This window comes from Neovison vison, chromosome 1 (genome assembly GCF_020171115.1).
Source record: "Neovison vison isolate M4711 chromosome 1, ASM_NN_V1, whole genome shotgun sequence".
NCBI classification, from domain to species: domain Eukaryota; kingdom Metazoa; phylum Chordata; class Mammalia; order Carnivora; family Mustelidae; genus Neogale; species Neogale vison.
Genome location: NC_058091.1, coordinates 123,713,782 through 123,736,367, shown reverse-complemented (window position 1 = coordinate 123,736,367; position 22,586 = coordinate 123,713,782). Strand labels below are relative to the sequence as shown.

Here is a 22,586-nt window from a genome sequence, read left to right as displayed (position 1 = left end):
TTCTACTTAATTTTTCTATAAACCAGAAACTATTAAAAAAAGTTTATTAAGAAAAAAAAAAACCCAACTTGTCAAGTCTTTAAAGAAATAAAGCAAAGTACCGAATTTCTCAGTTCTGTGCAACAACAGATTCAATAGACCTTAATTTCTTTTTATTTTTTATTTTTTAAAATTTTAAATTAATTTTTATTTTTTATTAAAAAATTTTATTATGTTAAGTTAGTCATCATACAGTATATCATTAGTTTTTCATGTAGTGTTCCATGTTTCATTGTTTGCATGTAACACCCAGTGCTCCATGCAGTATGTGCCCTTAATTTCCAAAAGGGATGCTAAGACAGTTTTTGAAATTCCTTTTGTAAGCGTAAGATAATATTTGGAGTATTTATTTAGTTTTGTATCAGTAGGACTTACAGGATGAAGATGCTGTCACATATACCAATATTTTTTATTTTCTCTCTTAGTTTCTTATATGTTCTAATCACTATTATAAATCACTAAATCACTATTATAAAAAATTCCTCTTAGTTTCTTATATGTTCTTTCCTCTTAGTTTCTTATATGTTATAAATCACTAAATCACTATTATAAAAAATTCCTCACAATTGTGAGGAAAATATCAGTGCTGGAAACAGGAAAGGAACCTTAACATATATTTGGAAATTAAAAGAGCTGAAAATCTGCAGATGTTTCAAGTTAGAATGGTGTTGATATAGGCGATGCTGACCTGCCATCATCTAATAGGGGTTGGCACACTTTTTCTGAAAGGGTGATTAGTAAATACTTTATAGGCATTTTGGGCCTTAAAGTCTCTATTACAACTACTCAATTCTGTTGCAGTAAGAAAACAGTAATAGGCAACATGGAAATGAGTTTGCGTGTACCAATAAAACTTTATTTATAAAAACAGGTGTATTTCTTGGTTGGTATAGTTTGTTGACTCCTGATCTAAAACAGGCACCAGGGAATGTCAGGGAATAAGTAAGTGAAGGGATTCCACAAAAGAAAGCTCAGTAAATTCCCCAGTTAGGACATTTATGGGCTATATTCTCTGACCAAAACAAGTATACAAATTGGACTAAGAATAAAGCTAGTAAATACTGGAATTTAATAATCACAATAATCATAATAATAAAGCTCAACAAAAAACTGTTAACTGTTGAATTCTTTAAAGCCTTCTAAAGTTAATCTTGGGTCAAAGAAGAAATCAAAACTGCAACTACAAATCACTTACAAATGAAGAGTGAACCCACTCTTGTCATGTCAAAATCAATGGTGTGACCAACATTATAGATAGGAAAAGTAGTGGCTTTAAAGGTTATTAAAGGAAGACTGAAACAAATGAACTAAGTATTCAATGTAGATAGATAGGAAAAAAGAAAACAACAACAACAACAAAATAAAACCCAAGCAAGAGGAATTGACAAATGTTGAAGCTACAGGTTGAAGCTGTAGGTAATAGACACCTCTCCTGAAAAAAGAAGGTAGAATTTACAGCTTATATCAAGGCCTGTTATTATAAAGGCTCATTAAAACAGAAAGCATTCACAAGTCTAACCATGAAAAAAAGATACTTACAAATACTCAAGACAGTGGCAGAGATGATAAAACCACAGCTTTGGAAGAAAGTAGTATGATGTTAAATTTGAAAATCAGAATGAAATATCTAACTTTCTGAAACATATACTGAAATTATCTAAAGAAGAGTTATAAAATACGGTTCTATTACCATGAAGGAAATTCTCAAACAATCATACATAATGATGTACTAGATATAGATGGTTTTACAAGCAAGCAACAGGAAACATACAAGGAATAAAACATTTCTATACTATTTAAATAACTATGAGATAGCAAATAATGGAAAACTTTAAATTCTTTGTGTAAGGCCAGAACAGCATTCTGGATACAGTAAGTGCTTAATAATATTTGTGCACTGCTGAATGCTTCTTGATACTACAAAAATGAGCAAAGAAATATAAGAGAAGGTAATTTCTAATTAATTGAAAATAAAATTTAAGATGTTAAACTCTTAAAGTAGAAGTGAATCAAATCTAGGAATGTTTGAAGAACTAATAAAATGGAACCAAGTGGGGTGCCTGGGTAACTCAGTCGGTAAAGCATCTGCCTTTGGCTCAAGTCATGATCTTAGGGTCTTGGGATCTAGCCTAGTTTGGGTTCCCTGCTTAGTGAGGAGCCTGCTTCTCCCTCTCCATCTGCAGCTCCCCCTGCTTGTGCCCTCTCTCACTCTCTCAAAGAAAGAAAGAAAGAAAAAGAAGGAAAGAATAAAAGAAAGAAAACAAATTAAAAATAAGGAACCAAGTAATGTTTATTCCTAGAATATAAACTAATTCATTAATAGGAAATTTATTATTCTAATCCACTGTATTAATAGGTTAAAAAAGTTATCTCAAAAGTTGAGAAAATATTTGGTATATTTCACTGTCCATTCCTAATTTTAAAAATAAACTTTTGGGGCACCTGGGTGGCTCAGTTGGTTAAGCAACTGCCTTTGGCTCCGGTCGTGACCCCAGGGTCCTGGGATTGGGCCCCACGTTGGGCTCCCTTGTTAGTAGAGAGCCTGCTTCTCCCTCTTTCTACTGCTCTGCCTGCTTGTGTATCTCTCTCTCTGTCAAGTATTAAATACAATCTTGAAAAAAATAAACTTTCAACAAACTAAGGATAGAAAGCTATTTTCTGTAACATAATTATTAGCTATGTAGTATCAATAGTAAACATCCTACTTAATGATAACAGGGCTAGAGCATGTATTCTTAACAGGAACAATAACTGAAAATTAACCCTTGAGGGGACAAAAAATATCTTAACTTTTATGTGTAAAGTACAGATATACATATAGTACATTATATAGACATTCAGTATATTTATGATATTAGAATTTCTTTAGGGCAGTTAGGCTAAAAAGCCTCCTTACAGAGGGAGTAATGAAAAACAGGTTGAGAAACTTCTAGAGGATTGCCTTTTTTAAAATTACAATTTTTTATTATTTATTTATTTTTTAATCTTTTATTTGACAGACAGAAATCACAAGTAGGCAGAGGGGCAGGCAGAGAGATGAGGAAGCAGGCTCCCCACTAAGCAGAGAGCCTGATGCGGGGCTCGATTCCAGGACCCTGTGATCGTGACCTGAGCTGAAGACAGAGGCTTTAACCCACTGAGCCACCCAGGTGCCCCTAAAGTTTAAATTTTTTAAAAAAATTTTAATTAATACGTAGTATATTAGTGGTTTCAGAGGTGCAGGTGTGTGATTCATCAGTCTTATATAATGCCCAGTATTTGTTACATTATATGCCCCCTCTTAATGTCCATTACCCAGTTATCCCATCCAGACCCCTCTCTCCTCCAGCAACCCTCGGTTTGTTTTCTAGGTTTAAGAGTCACTTATGGTTTGTCTCCCTCTCTGGTTTGGTCCTGTTTTATTTTTTCCTCTCTTACCCCATGATCTTCTCTTTTGTTTCTTAAATTTCACATATCAATGAGGTCATGTTAATTGTCTTTCTCCAACTTATTTCACTTAGCGTAGTACTCTCTAGTTGCATTAACATCCTTGCAAATGGCAAGATTTCATTTTTTTTTTTTTTGAGATTTTATTTATTTGACAGAGATCACAAGTAGGCAGAGAGGCAGGCAGTGTGTGGCGGGGAGCAGGCTCTCTGCTGGCAGAGAGCCCGATGTGGGACTTGATCCCAGGACCTGAGATCACGAACTGAGCCAAAGCAGAGGCTTAACTAAGTGAGCCACCCAGGCACCCCAAGATTTCATTTTCTGATGGCTGTGTAATATTCCATTATACACACACACACACATACACACACACACACACATACACATATACATGTACATATACCACATCTTTATCCATTCATCTACTGATGGACATCTAGGTTCTTTCCATAGTTTGGCTATTGTGGACATTGCTGCTACAAACTTTGGGGTACAAGTGCCCATTCAGATCACTACATTTGTCATCTTTGGGATAAATACCCAGCAGTGCAATTGCTGGGTCATAGGGTAGCTCTATTTTCAACTTTGTAAGGAACCTCCATACTGTTTGCCAGAGTGGCTGTACCAGCTTGCATTCCCACCAACAGTGTAGGAGGGTTCTCATTTCTCCACATTCTTACTAACATCTGTCATTTCCTGACTTGTTAATTTTAGCCATTCTGACTGGTGTGAGGTGGTATCTTATTGTGGTTTTGATTGTATTTCCCTGATGCTGAGTGATGTGGAGCATTTTTTCATGTGTCTGTTGGTCATTTGTATGTCTCCTTTGGAGATATGTCTGTTCTTGTCTTCTGCCCATTTATCTTGACTGAATTATTTATTCTTTGGGTGTTGAGTTTGATAAAATTTTTATAGATTTTGGATACTAGCCCTTTACTTGATATGTCATTTGCAAATATCTTCTCGCATTATGTTGGCTATCTTTCTGTTTTGTTGACTGTTTCCTTTGCTGTGCAAAATCTTTTTATCTTGTTGAAGTCCCAAGAGTTCATTTTTGCCTTTGTTTCCCTTGCCTTTGGAGATGTGTCTAGCAAGTAGTTCTTGTGGCTGAGGTTTAAAAGGTTGCTGCCTGTGTTCTCTAGGATTTTGATGAATTCCTGTCTCACATTTAGGTCTTTTAAACATTTTGAGTCTGTTTTTGTGTGTGGTGTAAGGAAATGGCCCAGTTTCATTCTTTTGCATGTGGCTGTCCAATTTTCCCAACACGTTTATTGAAGAGATTATCTTTTTTCTCTTGGATATTCTTTCTGTTTCATCGAAGATTAGTTGACCATAGAGTTGATGGTCCATTTCTGGATTCTCTGTTGTGTTCCATTGATCTGTGTTCTATCTTGATGATTGTAGCTTACCTTTTATTGTTAGAAATAAGACAAAGATACTTGCTAATACTATAGTTATTCAGCATTGTTTTAGAAGTTATAGCAAATGCAGTAAGGCAGTTAAAATAAGTAACACATAAATATTGAAAAGTAAAAGCCAAAATTATTGATGTATTTTAAGGTAATAAGATTTTCTACAAAGAAAACATAATAGATGACTGGAAAATGATTTCAGTTGAGAGAGACTCAGTGCCCAGGAGGTTGACTAGCTTCAAGATAGTTACATGGGCTTCTTTGAACAGAGCTGAATAGTTAATTGTCAGATACAAGTGATTTGAATAAGAGGGAAGATTCAGTATTATAGATAGTTAATGTAATTGATACATTTGTTCATTTAACAAATATGTGTTGAGCGTCAGTATATCCAGATGAATGTTCTAAGTACTGGGTATATAGCAATACATGGAAATACAAAAGCCTGTTCTCTCCTGGAACTTATAGTCTAGTCAGTGGAGATAGAGAAAGAAGCAGGAATATAGTATGTTAGGGTGTTGATAATCCCATCAAAATTTTCGTAGGGTTATTTTAAGAATCTTACTCAATATATTTTTTTTAATATTGAAAAAAAATTTTTTTTAATAAACATATATTTTTATCCCCAGGGGTGCAGGTCTGTGAATCGCCAGGTTTATACACTTAACAGCACTCACCTTAGCACATACCCTCCCCAATGTCCATAACCTCACCTCCCCTCCCATCCCCCTCCCCCCAGCAACCCTCAGTTTGTTTTGTGAGATTACCAGTCACTTATGGTTTGTCTCCCTCCCAATCCCCCATCTTGTTTCATTCTTCTCCTACCCCCATAACCCCCCATGTTGCATCTCCACTTCCTCATATCTGGGAGATCATATGATAGTTGTCTTTCTCCGACTGACTTATTTCGCTAAGCATGATACCCTCTAGTTCTGTCGCAAATGGCAAAATTTCATTTCTTTTGAGGGCTGCATAGTATTCCATTGTGTATATATACCACATCTTCTTTATCCATTCATCTCTTGGTGGACATCTAGGTTCTTTCCATAGGTTGGCTATTGTAGACATTGCTGCTATAAACATTCGGGTGCATGTGCCCCTTTGGATCACTATGTTTGTATCTTTAGGGTAAATACCTAGTAGTGCAATTGCTGGGTCATAGGGTAGCTCTATTTTCAACATTTTGAGGAACCTCCATGCTGTTTTCCAGAGTGGTTGCACCCGCTTGCATTCCCACCAACAGTGTAGGAGGGTTCCCCTTTCTCCACATCCTCGCCAGCATCTGTCATTTCCTGACTTGTTAATTTTAGCCATTCTGACTGGTGTGAGGTGATATCTTATTGTGGTTTTGATTTGTATTTCCCTGATGCCGAGTGATATGATGCCCATCTGGTCCAGTGTGTCATTTAAGGCCTTTATTTCCTTGTTAATCTTTTGCTTAGGTGATCTGTCCATTTCAGTGAGGGGAGTGTTAAAGTCCCCTACTATTATTGTATTAATGTTGATGTGTTTCTTTGATTTTGTTATTAATTGGTTTATATAGTTGGCTGCTCCCACGTTAGGGGCATAGATATTTAAAACTGTTAGATCTTCTTGTTGGACAGATCCTTTGAGTATGATATAGTGTCCTTCCTCATTTCTTATTATAGTCTTTGGCTTAAAATCTAATTGATCTGATATAAGAATTGCCACCCCTGCTTTCTTCTGATGTCCATTAGCATGATATATTGTTTTCCATTCCCTCACTTTAAATCTGGAGGTGTTTTCGGGTCTGAAATGAGTTTCTTTTAGGCAACATATAGATGGGTTTTGTTTTTTTATCCATTCTGATACCCTGTGTCTTTTGATTGGGGCATTTAGCCCATTAACATTCAGGGTAACTGCTGAGAGATATTAATTTAGTGCCATTGTATTGCCTGTAAGGTGACTGTTACTGTATATTGTCTCTGTTCCTTTCTGATCTACTACTTTTAGGCTCTCTCTTTGCTTAGAGGACCCCTTTCAATATTTCCTGTTGAGCTCGTTTGGTGTTTGCAAATTCTTTCAGTTTTTGTTTGTCCTGGAAGCTTTTTATCTCTCCTTCTGGATATAGTATTCTTGGCTGCATGTTTTTCTCATTTAGTGCTCTGAGTATATCATGCCAGTTCTTTCTGGCCTGCCAGGTCTCTGTGGATAAGTCTGCTGCCAATCTACTATTTTTACCATTGTATGTTACAGACTTCTTTTCCCGGGCTGCTTTCAGGATTTTCTCTTCATCGCTAAGACTTGTAAGTTTTACTATTAGGTGACGGGGTATGGACCTATTCTTGTTGACTTTGAGGGGGCTTCTCTGCACCTCCTGGATTTTGATGCTTGTTCCCTTTGCCATATTAGGGAAATTCTCTCCAATATACCTTCTGCTCCCCTCTCCCTTTCTTCAACTTCTGGAATCCCAATTATTCTAATGTTGTTTCGTCTTATGGTGTCACTTATCTCTCGAATTCTCCCCTCATGGTCCAGTATTTGTTTCTCCCTCTTTTGCTCAGCTTCTTTATTCTCTGTCATTTGGTCTTCTATATCGCTAATTCTTTCTTCTGCCTCATTTATCCTAGCAGTGAGAGCCTCCATTTTTGATTGCACCTCATTAATAGCTTTTTTGATTTCAACTTGGTTAGATTTTAGTTCTTTTATTTCTCCAGAAAAGGCTTTTATATCTCCCGAGAGGGTTTCTCTAATATCTTCCATTCCTTTTTCGAGCCCGGCTAGAACCTTGAGAATCGTCATTCTGAACTCTAGATCTGACATATTACCAATGTCTGTACTGATTAGGTCCCTATCCTTCGGTACTGCCTCTTGTTCTTTTTTTTTGTGGTGAACTTTTCCACCTTGTCATTTTGTCCAGATAAGAGTATATGAAGGAGCAAGTAAAATACTAAAAGGGTGGCAAAGACCCCAGGAAAATACTCTTTAACCAAATCAGAAGAGATCCTAAATCTTGGGGGTGGGGGGGAGAAATGGGATAAAAAGAGGTTCAGAAAAAAAAAAGGAACAAAAAAAGAAAATGAATAAAGAAAAAATATAAAAAAGAAAATATATATATATATATTAGATAAACTAGTTAAAAACATTAAAAAAGAAAAGGGTAAAAGTTAAAAAAATTTTAGCAGAAGAAGAGAAAAAAAAATTGAAAGAGAAAAAAAAATAAATTGATAGCAAGACTAAAGAATCATGGGGAGAAAGCCATGAGTTCTGTGCTTTGCTTTCTTCTCCTCTGGAATTCCGCTGCTCTCCTTGGTATTGAACCTGCACTCCTTGTTAGGTGAACTTGGTCCTGGCTGGATTTCTTGTTGATCTTCTGGGGGAGGGGCCTGTTGTAGTGATTCTCAAGTTCTTTGCCCCAGGCCCTTACCAGGGCCAGGCTGAGTAATCAGCTCGGGTTTGCTTTTAGGAGCTTTTGTTCCCTGAACCCTTTTCCTAGAGTTCCGGAGGATGGGAATAAAAATGGCGGCCTCCCAGTCTACGACCTGGAGGAGCCAACAGCTCAGGCCCCACTCCTCAGTGCGCCCTCAAGAGAATAGCGTCCAATTATTCCTGTCTCCCTGGCCTCTGGCCACGCTCCGAGCTCACCAAGCCTGTGACCGCTTCAAGGTAACCCCGAGCTGAGAGCTCACTCCTTGGCTCTGTCTCTGTAGCCGGCTTCCTCGTTCTAATACATGCAAGCTCTGCGACACTCAGACACCTCCAATGCTTCTGTGACCCTGTGGAACCTGAGGCCATGCTGACCCCGCATGGGCTTTACTCCAGTTTAGCCTCTGGAACGATGTCCCTCAGCGGAACAGACTTCTAAAAGTCCTGATTTTGTGCTCCCTTGCTCCGCTGCTTGCCGGGAGCCGGCCCCTACCTGCCCTGCAGCCTTTCTTCCCGTCGCTTTGGATTCACTTCTCCACCAGTCCTACATTTCAGAAAGTGGTTGTTTTTCTGTTTCTAGAATTGCTGTTTTCTTCTCTTCGATCTCCCGTTGGATGTGTAGGTGTTTGTAATCTTTAGATAAGCTATCTAGCTGATCTCCTGCTACGTGAAGTAGTCTCAGCCTGCTACTTCTCCGCCATCTTGACTTTTCCCCACCAAGAATCTTACTCAATATTTTAAACAAGATTTTATTTATTAGAGAGAATGAGTTGGGGGTAGGGAGTGACGAAGAGGGTGACAGAGAATCCCAAGCAGACTCCGTGCTGTGCATAAAGCCTGACATGACCCTGAAATCATGACCTGAGCTGAAATCAAGAGGCACCCAGGTGCCCCACACAATATTTTAAAGTTCATTTATATCAATATCTGTGACAGAATGGCTAAAATAACTTATTAAAAATTAATTGTCCTAGTGGACATTTAATTAAAATACAGAAATAAAATCATTATGTTATAGTTGCAAAATAGATCATTGGGACAAAATATAGAGGGGTCCAGAAACAGTCTTAAAATGATAATTTTTGTTACTGATAAAAGTGACTTTCCAGATTAGTGGAGAAAACAGTGGATTGTTCAGTGAAATGGTATTTGGTCAACTAGCTATTTAGTACACCAAAATAGATTTCTAATGAGTTAAGTAATTAAGCAGATAAAACAGTATTAAAGTACCAGAACATAACTTTGAAAGCATGATTCTGTAAGTAGCAAGAAAAGGGTCCATTGGTTTGACATTAAAAAAGACTCAAAATTTCCCAAGGGCAAAGACCACCTTAAGCAATGTGAAAAAAAACAAATGATAAACTGGGGAAGATATTGACAGTGTATATAAGGGGACAGAGAAAAATAAATAAATAAAAATAAATCTAATGCAAAGTTGCAAAGATCATAAAAATGGAATTCGTCCACAATGCAAGTTGAGAATATTTTATTTTGCCTACCAGATTGCTACAAATTAAACAGATTGCTACTACCCAGTGTCCCTGGTGGGAGGTTGTGTTGATAAACTTTTCTGCAGGCTAGTTTGGTGATACATACGTGTTATGATCTTAAATCCACATCTTTTGACTGGAAATTCCTCTTTGAATGTACTGCAGCACAATAATTGGATAAATGTGCAAAAAATGTTTTATAGAAAAATGTTCATTGTCGTGTTCATAACAGAAAAAAAATTAGAAATTGTCTAAATGTCATTTTGACTATACATCCATACAGTGGAACACTAAGCAACCTGAAAATAATGTAGATTTATACTTGCCAACATGGGAAGATGTCTGTCATGTAGTTTACATGTAAAAAATAAAGGTTTCAAATGTATGCCTAGCATGCTATAATTTTATAAAGCACATATAACTATACCTACATATATGCCCTGGTTGATGAAGACAGTATTTTTAAAAAATTTTTATAATTGTTTTATTTATGAGAGAGAGTTTGGGGGGAAGGGGTGTGTGGGTAGGAGTAGAGGAAGAGGGACAAGCAGAGTCTGAGCAGAGCGGGGATCCTGACTTGGGGCTTGATCTCATGTCCCTGAGATCATGATCTGAGCTGAAACCAAGAATTGGGTGCTTATCCGACTGAGCCACCTAGGCGCCCCCTGATGAAGACAGTTAGAATGTATGCATCAACAAGGTGGAAAGTGGTTCTAGGAGTGATGATTTAGATTTTCTTATAGTTTAGAAAGAATATTTAGACATTTTTGTGGTAGGGTGCCTATCCTTTTAATAATCAGAGTGGAAACAATGAAACTCTTTTTAATGGAGGAGGTGGAGGGAAGAAGGTGGGAACAGAGGCCTTGGTTTTCGGGCCCAAAGTCTGCCATGCCTTGTGGCCCTCTGTGGAACCTGAGTGTTGGCTGTGCTGGGACCTACCACACTTGAGGTCCCCTCCTACCAAACTCTGGATGCAGTTAGTCTTCATGGCATCATGAAGTTTTGTGCCAACATCACTGGTGAGGACTTTTGAGAGCTCTTTATTTATATCAGTGGCACCCTTCCAAAGCTGGTGGGAGTCTGTGTGCTCTACGTGCTTTAGGCCTGATGACCTCAGTCATCTGTGATGCCAGAATGTGGTGTATAGTGAGGTGGGGGGCTTCCACCACTTTGCGTGGAAGATGTTTTAGAATTGTTGAAGGAGATTTATTTAGAGCTAACATCTGAGCATTTGTTCAGAACAGTGAGAAGGGAATGCCTTTTACCTTGAAGCCCCAGTTGACCAACAAGTGACATCCTCACTGTGTCTGGAGCTGCCATTTCCCACAGGTTGGGCTCCTGTGGTGGTACTTGATCCATCTGATGGGCCTGTGAGGATTCTTAATCCAATGTCATGAGAAGATTTCCTGGAGCCCAGCATGAAAGCCTGTGTTGTGTTTATCTTCTGGCTTTGAAGACTCTGAAGAGCAGTGTAGAAAGGATAGCAAACTTGGGTGATAAGTGCTGGTTGAAACAAATCTAAATGGTGAAATGAACTTCAGTGTAGAAACTGATGTCGTGTCTATTAAAAGTTATTTTAACAATCTTGGAAATCCTCCAAAGTCTGCTCAGGATATGTCTCAAGACGGAAGCCTGGAGAACATGGTGGGAGTGCTAGTAGAGAGTGGGAAGCTTCTGCAGTTTTTCGAGGGACAGCAAATAAATCCTGTAACAGCCTTATGCAATGTTTTGAGCAATACTATTCTTCATCTTGTTTTGGTTCATGAAGATGTCTCTCTTCAGTATTTCATTCCTGTCTTATAAAAATTCAAGCAGCCTGCATTTTTTTTTAAGCTTATGATCTTTTCAAAACTGAAACAGACCCTGAGTTAATTGTCTTGCAAGTCTGCACCCTCACTGGCCTATGTAGAATGTACATTTTGCTGAGCTCTTGTTCCTTTGCAAAGCTTTTATTAAAAAAATCATTGGTGAAAGAATTGGATAGTTTATTTGTATGTTTATTGACTTTGTCGGTTTTTTTTTTTTTCCGTCATACTTTTTAAGAGGCCAACAACAAAAAAAGACTTTCTACTTTAACTTTTTTGGGGAAAAAGGATTGTAACAAAATAAAAACTTTGAATTTCTGAAACACTGGATCAGTTTTTATTATAAAATGCTACTGTGTGAAATGGGAACTTCATTCTTTGAAAACAATTATAATTTTTTGAGGGATTTTTCTTACTTTAGAGAGCTTAATATACTGTCTAAAAGATAGAAGTTATTTAGCATTTGTAAATATTGCATAGTTTTTGTTAAAGCTGTGTTTTGTCAGTATATATATATAAGTTTATATTCATGGTTTTAGATTTATCATCTACAGAGCTTGAATTGGTTATTAGGTTCACTAATAATGCATCTTACTCATAAGGATTCAATTTTGAAATAGTCAATTTATGTGGACTGAGATTTTTCTTATGGGTAACTTTATATAAACCAAGTTTTCATTTTTTCCCTATAGTATTATGTTATTCTATTTAGGAAATGATGCTCAATGTTTCATTATTTTGAGAAGAGGAAGGAGAGGTTCATAAAGGACTGGTACAGTGATTAGAGGGAACGTTCATATTCTTTCATATTACATTATAGTTTTTTAATGGCTTATGCAATAAAAGGAGCCATTAACTTGGCAACCTTTATTTTTTGCAGACTCAGTAAATTCTCATGACTACATTTTAATCAGTAATGAATAATTTCCTACTAGATTTAGTGATAAAATGCTTAAATTTGCTAATTTATTTTGTTTTGCTGATTTCTAAATTCCATTCATGGTGTTGTGGAAAGAACACAGAAACATGAGCCCTAGGCAAGTTACTTGAACTCTGGAACTTTAAGATTTCTTTCAGTTTGAGTAGATTCCATTTCAGTACTCTTAGGGTTTCAATATAGGAAAATTAAACATTTGTTTTCCAAAGTATTTCAAACATTTTAAAATTATTAACACATAACTATTTCAGAATTATAGCTTAAGTTTTTTTCTAAATTCTGAATTATGCACAATTGCTTTGTGAATATTTTTATTTTTTTTTTAAATTTTATTTATCTATTTGTCAGAGAGAGAGAGAGAGAGAGTGCACAAGCAGAGGCAGAGGGAGAAGCAGGCTCCCTGCTGAGCAAGGAGCCTGATGTGGGACTCAATCCCAGGATGCTGGGATCATGACCTGAGCCGAGGGCAGCTGCCCAACCAACTGAGCCACCCAGGTGTCCCTGCTTTGTGAATATTTTTAAAGTTGTTTGTAAAGATTGTTTTTTTTTAAAGTGATTTTTAGGAGTGCCTGGGTGGTTCAGTGGGTTAAAGCCTCTGCCTTCGGCTCAGGTCGTGATCCCAGGGTCCTGGGATCAAGCCCCACATTGGACGCTCTGCGAGGCAGGGAGCCTGCTTCCCTTCCTCTCTCTCTGCCTGCTTCTCTGCATACTTGTGATTTCTGTCTGTCAAATAAATAAATAAAAATCTTTTAAAAAAGTGATTTTTAATGTTTATAAAATCCCCTGCCCTCATCAGCATTTTTGTATACTTTAAATGAAAACCGAAAATGCAAAACAAATATTTTAACTCAGAAAATTATAAGATATGCAGACTTTTTTCTTTCTGTGCATAAAATGACTTATAATGCTTGTTTCTAGTATCTTTTTGAATTCTTTCTTTGGTTTATTAATTAAACGAGAATTTTCAAGTTGCCTTTTTATCTGTTTTATCACTTCTCCTCTCCTTCTTTCCCTTAGTCTCTCTTCCTCTGTCTCTGTCTTTGTTTCTGTTTCTATTCTCTATATTAAATAAAACCAGGGAAATGAAGAAAACCTATGTTTTGTTTTGGAAAGTAAATAATTGTGCATTTTAAACTATGGTGAGTTATTATAATGGTTAACTTTTAATAATTCATTAACAAAGTGTCTATAAAAGTTTTGTAGCCTGGTCTTTGAAATGTAACTTTTGAAAACGAGAGGGGTTATTTATTCTTCTGCTTAACCTACAGATATGTTGCTATTTAAAAAAAATATTTGCCTATCTCATACTGTAACATCTAAATATAAGATCTTAAAAATTAAGATTCTTTTCAATATAGTAGAAATTGTTTATAATTAATACAAAAATTTTAAAATAATAACATGTTCTTGTTACAGTTTAGTTTAATTGTGAAAAGCTGTGGACTGCCAGTTTCTAGTCTTACATTAGTAATTGAACTTAAAAGCCTGGTCTCATAGAATCCAGAATGAAAAGGGCTTTGGGGATGATCTCATCTAAACACCTTATCGATAGATGCGAAAAAATAGTTTTAGAGAGCATAAAAGTAACTAATGTTTTTTAATTGTCAATGCCAGAACCCATTTTAGAACCCAGATCTCCAAACTATATGTTAACTTTTTGAGCTTGATCTGTCAAGACTTAATTCAGAGACTTACAGCTTGGATACACTTTTGTTTATAAATAAATGTAGATCACCATGCAAATATATTACTTACCTGTCAAGATAAAATGTAAATGAAAAAGTCTAAAACATGTTATAAGCCATTGTCATATCATCCTTGTGTGAAGATATCCTTTGTTCTTGCAGGTAGGTAGGAAGGAATTTATTTGCTACAAAATGATAATTTGCTGGAAGACCAAAGCCTCACATTTAAAAATCAAAGCATCAAGTTTGGAAATTATTTCAGCTTCTATTTCTTTTTTTAGAGAAACACCACGAAGAAGCAAGAAAATACACCTTTATGTTTCAGTGTATCTTCAGAAAATAAAACACTGATGAAATGTATATAAAGTGCTTCCTTATATCCTTAAATGGGTAGTTTTTAATTGTCTCCCTAAGTAGTGTAGTCTTTATTGTCTCCCTAAAAATCACTTGTTAAAAACTGTACTGGCCTATTTATATGACACACTTGTACTATTTTTTTATTCCACTACTAAAAAGGTCACTCATTAGTATACTATGATGATACATTCTTACTTATTGTACTATTTTTTTATTCCACTACTAAAAAGGTCACTCATTAGTATACTATGATGATACATACTTACTTATTTATAGTGTACTACCCAGTATCACAAGATATCAGACAAGTATTTATTAATGGTTAATTTTTGTAAGGGTCCTCCTTAAGTTTTGTTTATCTCCATTCAGGTCTAGGTAGTTGAAAAATGCTTCATAAATTAATCTGAGTCTGGAGACACATCAGAATTAATATTTCTTTTTAAGCAAACTTTTGTAAACCTGTTTGGTAACTGACAGGATATGGTATATATAGTTCTTAGACTAAGAGTTGGTATATCCTAATTTGCAGCCCATCTTCATATACCATGAATATGTGAAATTCCAAATAGATACTCCAGTGCTGTCAACTTTTATCATTTGCCCATTTGTATCATTTAATCCTGTGTTTATTATTAGTGTACTTGTATGAGGATATTGCCTAATAAAAGTGGCTTATTTTGTATCTGCAGTTATTTTCCTTATGTGGGTAATAATAGCTACTTTTCTTTTTGTTTCAATAATTCTGCTTTCAAAAGATGAAATTAGCTTGTGGTGTGTGTATTTTTAGGGTAGGTTTGTTCACTTTGTTATTTACCTCTTTCATGATCTTAAATGGCTGTGTAATATAAAGACTATATTGTTTTAATTAAATAAGGTTAATGACAGTCAAAGTCAGACTTTTGTTAACCTTTGTCCAGTATATTTACATAAGAAAGACTTTAGGACATATTTTCAAAGATTATTGGTTTATTGCATTTGGAAAATCTTTGTGAGACAAATTTGTAGGCACTTATTGACAACTATAGGTGAGAATTTTCCTTTAAAAATAATAATAAAAAAATAAAAATAACAACATAGGTTGTTAAACTGAGAATGTTCAGAAATGAATTGTTTTCTTAAGGCTTAGACTCTTTCCTGAGAGTGATAAGAGATTATTTATTTGTGATGCTAAACATAATGTAGAGTATTTCTAATTGGACGTGGGATGAAAAGAGACATCTCTTTCCATAATTCATTCACAAATAATTACTGAATACATACTATTTGGTAGGCACTGTTATATGTGTTTTGGACACTGTACTGTAAAAAGTAGATATGCATATATTTCTAAATTAAATGGCTTAATGGTCTTCCTGCGATAATGGTTTGCCTATGTTTTGGGACATACCATAATTTTTTTTTTTTTTTTTAATATATGAACCGATATGATGAATGCTGGATTTTCAGCTGCCTCTGATTTCTATGCCTGGAACACAGCTGTATTCCTTAATCATAAATAAGAAAATAGATCATACTTTTTGATTCTGGACTATCAGCTGTGGCCCAGGCATTACCTATTGTTAGCAGACATTACTTTGTTTTACTTGGACAAACTTTGAGGGTAGCATAGTTAACATTATGATCATGTGCTCAAAATGGATTTGAAATACTGGGAATAGATTGGAAATGACCTGTCCTAGTTTTTGTTTGTCTGTTTGTTTTGTTTTTCTTTGACTCGAGGTAGTCTAATTTCAATTCTGTTGCACACCAGGATTAGCATTCCTCAGTTATATAGGAAACAACTAAGGTTCTCAGAATATGGGCTATCAGATACAAAAGTTACCTCATAATATGTAGGTGGTATAAAGGAAAGAGTAATAATTGGACTCCTATTTAGAGGAGTCAAGAAACCAAGAATCTGGTCTATTTCATAAATAATTAGGTGTGTGACCTTGAAAAAAATCATTTAACATCATCTCTTGGTTACAGTTTCTTCACATGAGGAGTCTAGACTTTAGTTGGATGAAGTCTCTTGGCTTTGATTCTGTGGCTACTGGCATGTCCCTCTGCTGATACTCAGCACCACCATGGGAAGGGTAGCTGACAGTTTAGTATCTTATTAATAAATCACCTTTTCAGTAATATTAATGTCAGTGGTGATTTCTTTTGTTTTCACCCTATTCTTATTTTGGAGATAAGGATTGTAGAATATTTCTGCTTAAAAATTTATTCTTTATGTGAATACTTTTATAGTTTAATACTTCAGGCAGGGATTAATATATATTATTAAGTTACCACTCAGTGGTGGTCTAATTTTCCATGCCAATTGAATGAAGCATTTTCCTCTGTCAAGAACCGTAGACATTAATCAATGAGGCAGCTTAATTACCCATTCTTTCTTTAATGTCTGTTTTCCCTGCAGTGTTATGGTATCTTTGTGCAATATAGTTTCTGTTTATTAAAGCAGTTGTCAGAACTTTGTGTTGAAATATGTCTTTGCTCTCTTGAAAGTTTTTATTAGTATTTGTTACCTTACCAAATTTCAGGCTTATCAGTTTATAATAGTTTTAGATCACAATCTCAAAACAAGCTTTTTCTCTTTTGTATGTATTTAGAAACGTGTTTAAAGAGATAGTAATAGTATGACCCATTAAAAGAATACTTATATCTGAAATTTCTGTTAGTGTATTTATTAAATGTAGTTAAGTATATGGGGCTTGGTTTACCATTCTTTTTTTTTATTAACCAAACACTAGTTTTAGCACATCTGTCTTTTAATAACTGTTTATTCATTGCTTATTTGTGCATTTTCTAATGCAAATGTGAAAATAAGTATCTTTTGGCTAATAGTGAGCTTTATATATTGATTAGCAGGAGAATATTAATTTGATTTAGTTTTGCTTTATTTTAAAATATTATCAAAACATTATTTTGGATAACTTTTTATTTTGATACAGCTTCAAACTTACAGAAAACTTTCAAAAATAGTAAAAGTAACTCACTCTTATGAAGGTTTTTTGAAAAATTATGGTAAATGACAACTGTGAACTCTAACTAGAGTCACCAATTGTTTACTTCTCTTTTTTATGCTTTTTTTCTCCTCAAGTTTTTATTTAAATTCTACTTAGTTAACAGTATAGTGTAATATTAATTTCAGGTGAAGAATTTAGCAATTCAGCATTTCCATACAACACCTGCTGCTCATTACAAGTGCCCTCCTTAATCTCCATCACCTATTTAACCCATCCCCCCAACCCTCCTACATTCTCGTGTTTTTTTTTTTCTCTCCGTTTATTTTTATTCTGTCAATCTATTGGTATGTATTTGTTTGAATCATTTGAGAATATGGTGCAAACATCATTTTTCTCTTAAATTCTTCAGTATGTAGTTATTAAGAACAAGGACGTTCTCTTTTATTACCACAGTATGCTTATCAAAGTCAGAATTTAATATTAATACCATACCATCTAATCTACAGTTCAAATTCACATGGTGATAATTTATCCAATTATGTACTTTACAGAAAGTATTTTTTTCTACTAGAATCTATCCAGGATCATACAGTACATTTAGTTGTAATGCCTCCTTAGTGTCCTTGAATATAGAGCATTTCTTCAGCCTTTTTTTGTTTTTCTTGACCTTGACATTTTCAAAGAGTACACACCAATTATTTTGTGGACTCTCTGTGAATTTAGGCAGTCTGTTGATGAGTTTTGAGTTACGCGTTTTTGGCAGGAACATCACAGAAGTGGTGTTAGATTCTTGTCAAGATGGACATGATGTGGGGTGCCTGGGTGGCTCAGTTGGTTAAACCACTGCCTTCCGCTCAGGTCATGATGTCGGTCGGGGTCCTGGGATTGAGTCCTGCATCAGGCTCCTTGTCCAGCAGGGAGCCTGCTTCTCACTCTGCCTCTGCCTTCTTGTTCTCTCTCTCTCTCTGACAAATAAATAAAATCTTAAAAAAAAAAAATAAAACATTAAAAAAAAAATGGACACGATGTCTATCTTTTTTTTTTTTGGAAAGCCAAATCTTACTGTTGTACTTACTGTATTGTTGTAAACCCCACATGGTCTTGGCATTTTTCCACTGCTGCTGCTTTCTGAAATAATATGTGTACACTTTTTATTATTTCTTTCTTAAATGTTTGATAGATTTTTTTCAGTGAAACCACTAGGTCTGGTGTTTTTCTTTGTAGGAAAGTTTTTGATGATGAATTTAATTTATTTAACAAACATTATTTATCTTGTGTTAGTTTGGTAACTTGTCCTTTTTGAGGAAATTTTCTACTTCATCCAAGTTATGAAATTCATTGACATAAAATTTTTCATAATATTCCTTCATTATTCTTTAAAAAATATCTTTAGTATCTATAGTTACCTGCTCTTTCATTCCTGAGATTGGCAATTTGTGCTTCTCTTTTTAAAGAGAATTTTGCTAAGGCATATTGGTTAATTTTTGCAGAAAGACTTCCGGCTTTACAATTTTTTCTTGATTTCTTTTTATTTTTTGTGTGGGTTTTTTTTTTTTTTTTTTTGGATTACCAGTATTTGTTCTTTCTTTATTCTACTTCCTTTGTTCTTCCTCCCTGCCCCTTTGTATTTTATTATTAGCTTTGCCTTTTCTAATTTCTTAAGATAGAAACATACATCCTTATTTTTAATTGTTCTCCTCTTATTATAAGCTGTGAAAGTCCTGCTTTGGCTCCGTCTCACAAATTTTGATTATATTTTCATTAATATTCAGTTAAATTTTTTTTTTCTCTGTTCATTATTTTTTGACTGTTGGGTTATTTAAGTTTGTCATTTAATTTCCAAATACTTGGATACTTTTCTCAATATTGTATTGCTATAGCTTTCTAATTTAATTCCTTTACAGCTTTGGAATTTCAGTCTTTGGAATTCATTATGACTTACTTTATGGCCCATCATATAGTCTGTCTTGGTGAACATTCTTCAGACATTTGAAAAGGAGCTTTGGTATATGTCAGGTCAAGATGATCAGTAGTGTTGTTCATATATTCTGTAGCTTTACAAATTTTTGGTCTTTTGTTTAGCTGTTATCTTTATTTATTTATATATTTATTTAGAGCATATGGGCACATGAGTGAGGAAGGGATGGAGTGGGACATTGGGAGAGGAGAAGAGAGAGGTTCCATACCCACTGCAGAGCCTGATATGGGACTTGATTTCATGACCCTGAGCTGAAATCAAGACTAAGATGTTTAACTGACTAAGCTATCCAGATGCCCCTATGTAAAGAGTATATTAAAATCTCCAATCATGATTGTGGATTTAGCACTTTGACCCTTTCACTCAGCATTTGCATCATGTGTTTTGAAGCTGTATTACTAGGTATATACACAGTTTACATGGTTATGTCCTGATGAATTCATCCTTTCTCGAGAATTATAAAATCTTCCGAGTTACTGTGTGGTGTCATTTCTTCAGATTAAAGAAATTCTTTCAGTGTTTCTTGTCATGCAGATTTGTTCTCAGTAAGGTTCCTTTATTTAAAAGTAACCAGTCTTATTCCTTTTTTTGCCAGCTTTATTGAGGTATATAACTGACAAAAGTATAATATACTTAAAGTGTATAACATGATTTGTTATTATATATATTATGATATTACATACATTCCACAATTAGGTTGATCTACACATCTGTCACTTCACCTCTTTACCCTTTTTTGTTTATTTTTTTTTTTTGGTGAAAATACTTAAGTTCTATTCTCCCAGGGAATTTCTGTTATACAATACAGTGTTATCAACTGTAGTCACCATTAGATCTTAGACCTTACTTATAACTGGAAAGGATACAAAGGACAGTTTGTATCCTTTTCTGTCTTTTCCCCAATTCCCCTGCCCCACCAGCCCTAACAATAAGCATTTTACTCTGTTTCTATGAGTTAGCCTTTTTTACAAAAAGGGTTTTTTTAGGTTCCACGTGTGATAACCGTGTAATATTTGTCTTTCTCTTTCTGCCTTATTTCGCTTAGCATATGTTCTCCAGTTTTATCTTTTGTTGTCACAAATGGCAAGATTATTTTCCAGCTTCTTCTCGAGATGATGATCAGTCTTTTATTTTTTTATTTTTTATTTTTTTAAAGATTTTTTATTTATTTGTCAGAGAGAGAGAGAGAGAGAGAGAGAGCGAGCACAGGTAGACAGAGTGGCAGGTAGAGGCAGAGGGAGAAGCAGGCTCCTTACTGAGCAAGGAGCCTGATGTGGGACTCGATCCCAGGATGCTGGGATCATGACCTGAGCCAAAGGCAGCTGCTTAACCAACTGAGCCACCCAGGCATCCTGATGATCAGTCTTTTACTCAGCAATCTTGTGAGCATTGTGGAGCTCTATGATAATCCAGCACAGGCACATAGCCAGAACTGATTGGGCCTGGATGTCTCAGGATAATCACATGAGCCATGAAGCCAGTTTCCTCTGTTGGTGGGTCATTTTTGCTGTCACCAGCTGAGTTACCTTAATCAACATCTTTGACAGACATATTCTTGATTGAAGCCCACATTGGCGCTAGGAAGAACTTCACTCAAGCTCAAGTTGTAATGTTGACTGGAAAAAAGGTGACCATCATGCTGGGTTTGACAGTTTTCACTCAGCCTATAGGGACAGAACCAATACTATCAATTTCATGGATGTCCTGATATGGAGGGACAAATGCAGGGGGTTGTTGGGTGGGTGGGTTGATTTTAGGATACGATTCAGAGCTTCAAGCAGTGTGGTTCCACAGGCATTGCCATCTTTAAGGATTGTTTTCCATCCGTGAACCAAAGCATGTTGTCACCATTCCAACCAGAAATTGGCACAAATGCTAATGTGTGTCAGGGTTATAGCCAATTTCCTTAATGTATGTGCTGACTTAATTAATTTTCTCATATCTCTTCTGTCTGTAGGGTGGCTCAGTGGAATCCATTTTGTTAATACCAATAATTAACCAGTGTAAACCCAGAAGGGCATGCCCATGGATCTTTCTGTTGTGGGATCATTGAGTGTGGTGATCGAGAAAGAATTCTTGAGATGTTTCAGGGTGCAACTTAGTAAAGTGTATTCAGGTAGCACAGGGACAGGACTCATGGGCAGAAAGAGCTGTACTTTTGCTGTATGAAGCTGGCAGTTATATGCTTCATGTTCAAGGGGGAGAAGATGAATAAGGAATATTAGATCATGTTTCCTTTGAATTTCTACTCATAAAACTACTTTTGCAAGATTTCTTTGGTGCTTTACTATTGTTGAGATTTACAGGCAGTCATGAGAGTCTTTAAGAATGTAACAACCAGCTTGTATTTAATCCTTATCAGAACTATGCAGGCTGTAGGTCTGCGTTCCAGAACAGCATGGTTACCCTGACATATGCCTGTAAACATGTTTTTGTTTTGTTCTGTTTGTTTTTGATAAAATCTCTGTGTGTTAAGGCATCAATGATGGTCACATAACACTTGGTGGTCTCAGATTTCCACAGACAGAGGTCATTGGCGATACTGTGCTCAAATTAAACTTCCAGGTCATCCAAGATCTAGGTATATTTGAAGAAGATCTTTCTTATCTCAGCAGGCTTCTTCTCAAATATTAAGGTTCGTATGTGGATCCTACCACATTTGTACATCAGATGGCTAGTGGTGGTAGACTTGCCCAAATCTATGTGTCTAATGGTGATGGTGATGGACTGAGTCTTTTCCTTGCCCATTTTGGCTTGGATTTCACAGTGGTTTCATGACACCTCTGTTCTGGTGGCAAACCCATAATGAAAAACTAATTTTAATCTCTTGAGGAACTTCCGCGTTGTTTTCCTTAGTGGCTATACCAGTTTATATTCCCACCAGCAATATATAAATACTCCTTTTCTCTACAACCAGCATTTGTTATCTCTTGTCTTTTTGATAATAGACATCTTAACAGGTGTGGGGTAATCATGTCATTATGATTTTGATTTGCCTTTCGCTGATGATTAGTCGCTTTGAGCACCTTTTTGTGTTCTTGTAGGTCATTTCTATGTCTTCTTTGGAAAAGTGTCCTCAGCTCATTTTTAAAATTTGGATTATTTGTCTTTTTTTTTTT

At 35.6% G+C, this 22,586-nt stretch overlaps 2 protein-coding genes and 1 pseudogene across 3 annotated transcripts in view; 2 read left to right on the top strand and 1 right to left on the bottom strand.

Moving 5' to 3' along the window:
• Window positions 1-22,586, top strand: part of EXOC2 (exocyst complex component 2) — a 295,982-nt gene that overhangs the window by 32,360 nt on the left and 241,036 nt on the right. The window lies entirely within an intron of this gene.
• Window positions 10,749-11,557, top strand: HUS1B (HUS1 checkpoint clamp component B). The gene is given in 5 exon segments (XM_044249993.1): window positions 10,749-10,848; window positions 10,851-10,929; window positions 10,931-10,997; window positions 11,211-11,250; window positions 11,253-11,557. Coding segments are annotated over 5 exon segments (591 nt in total).
• LOC122907125 lies at window positions 20,794-22,215 on the bottom strand (annotated as a pseudogene).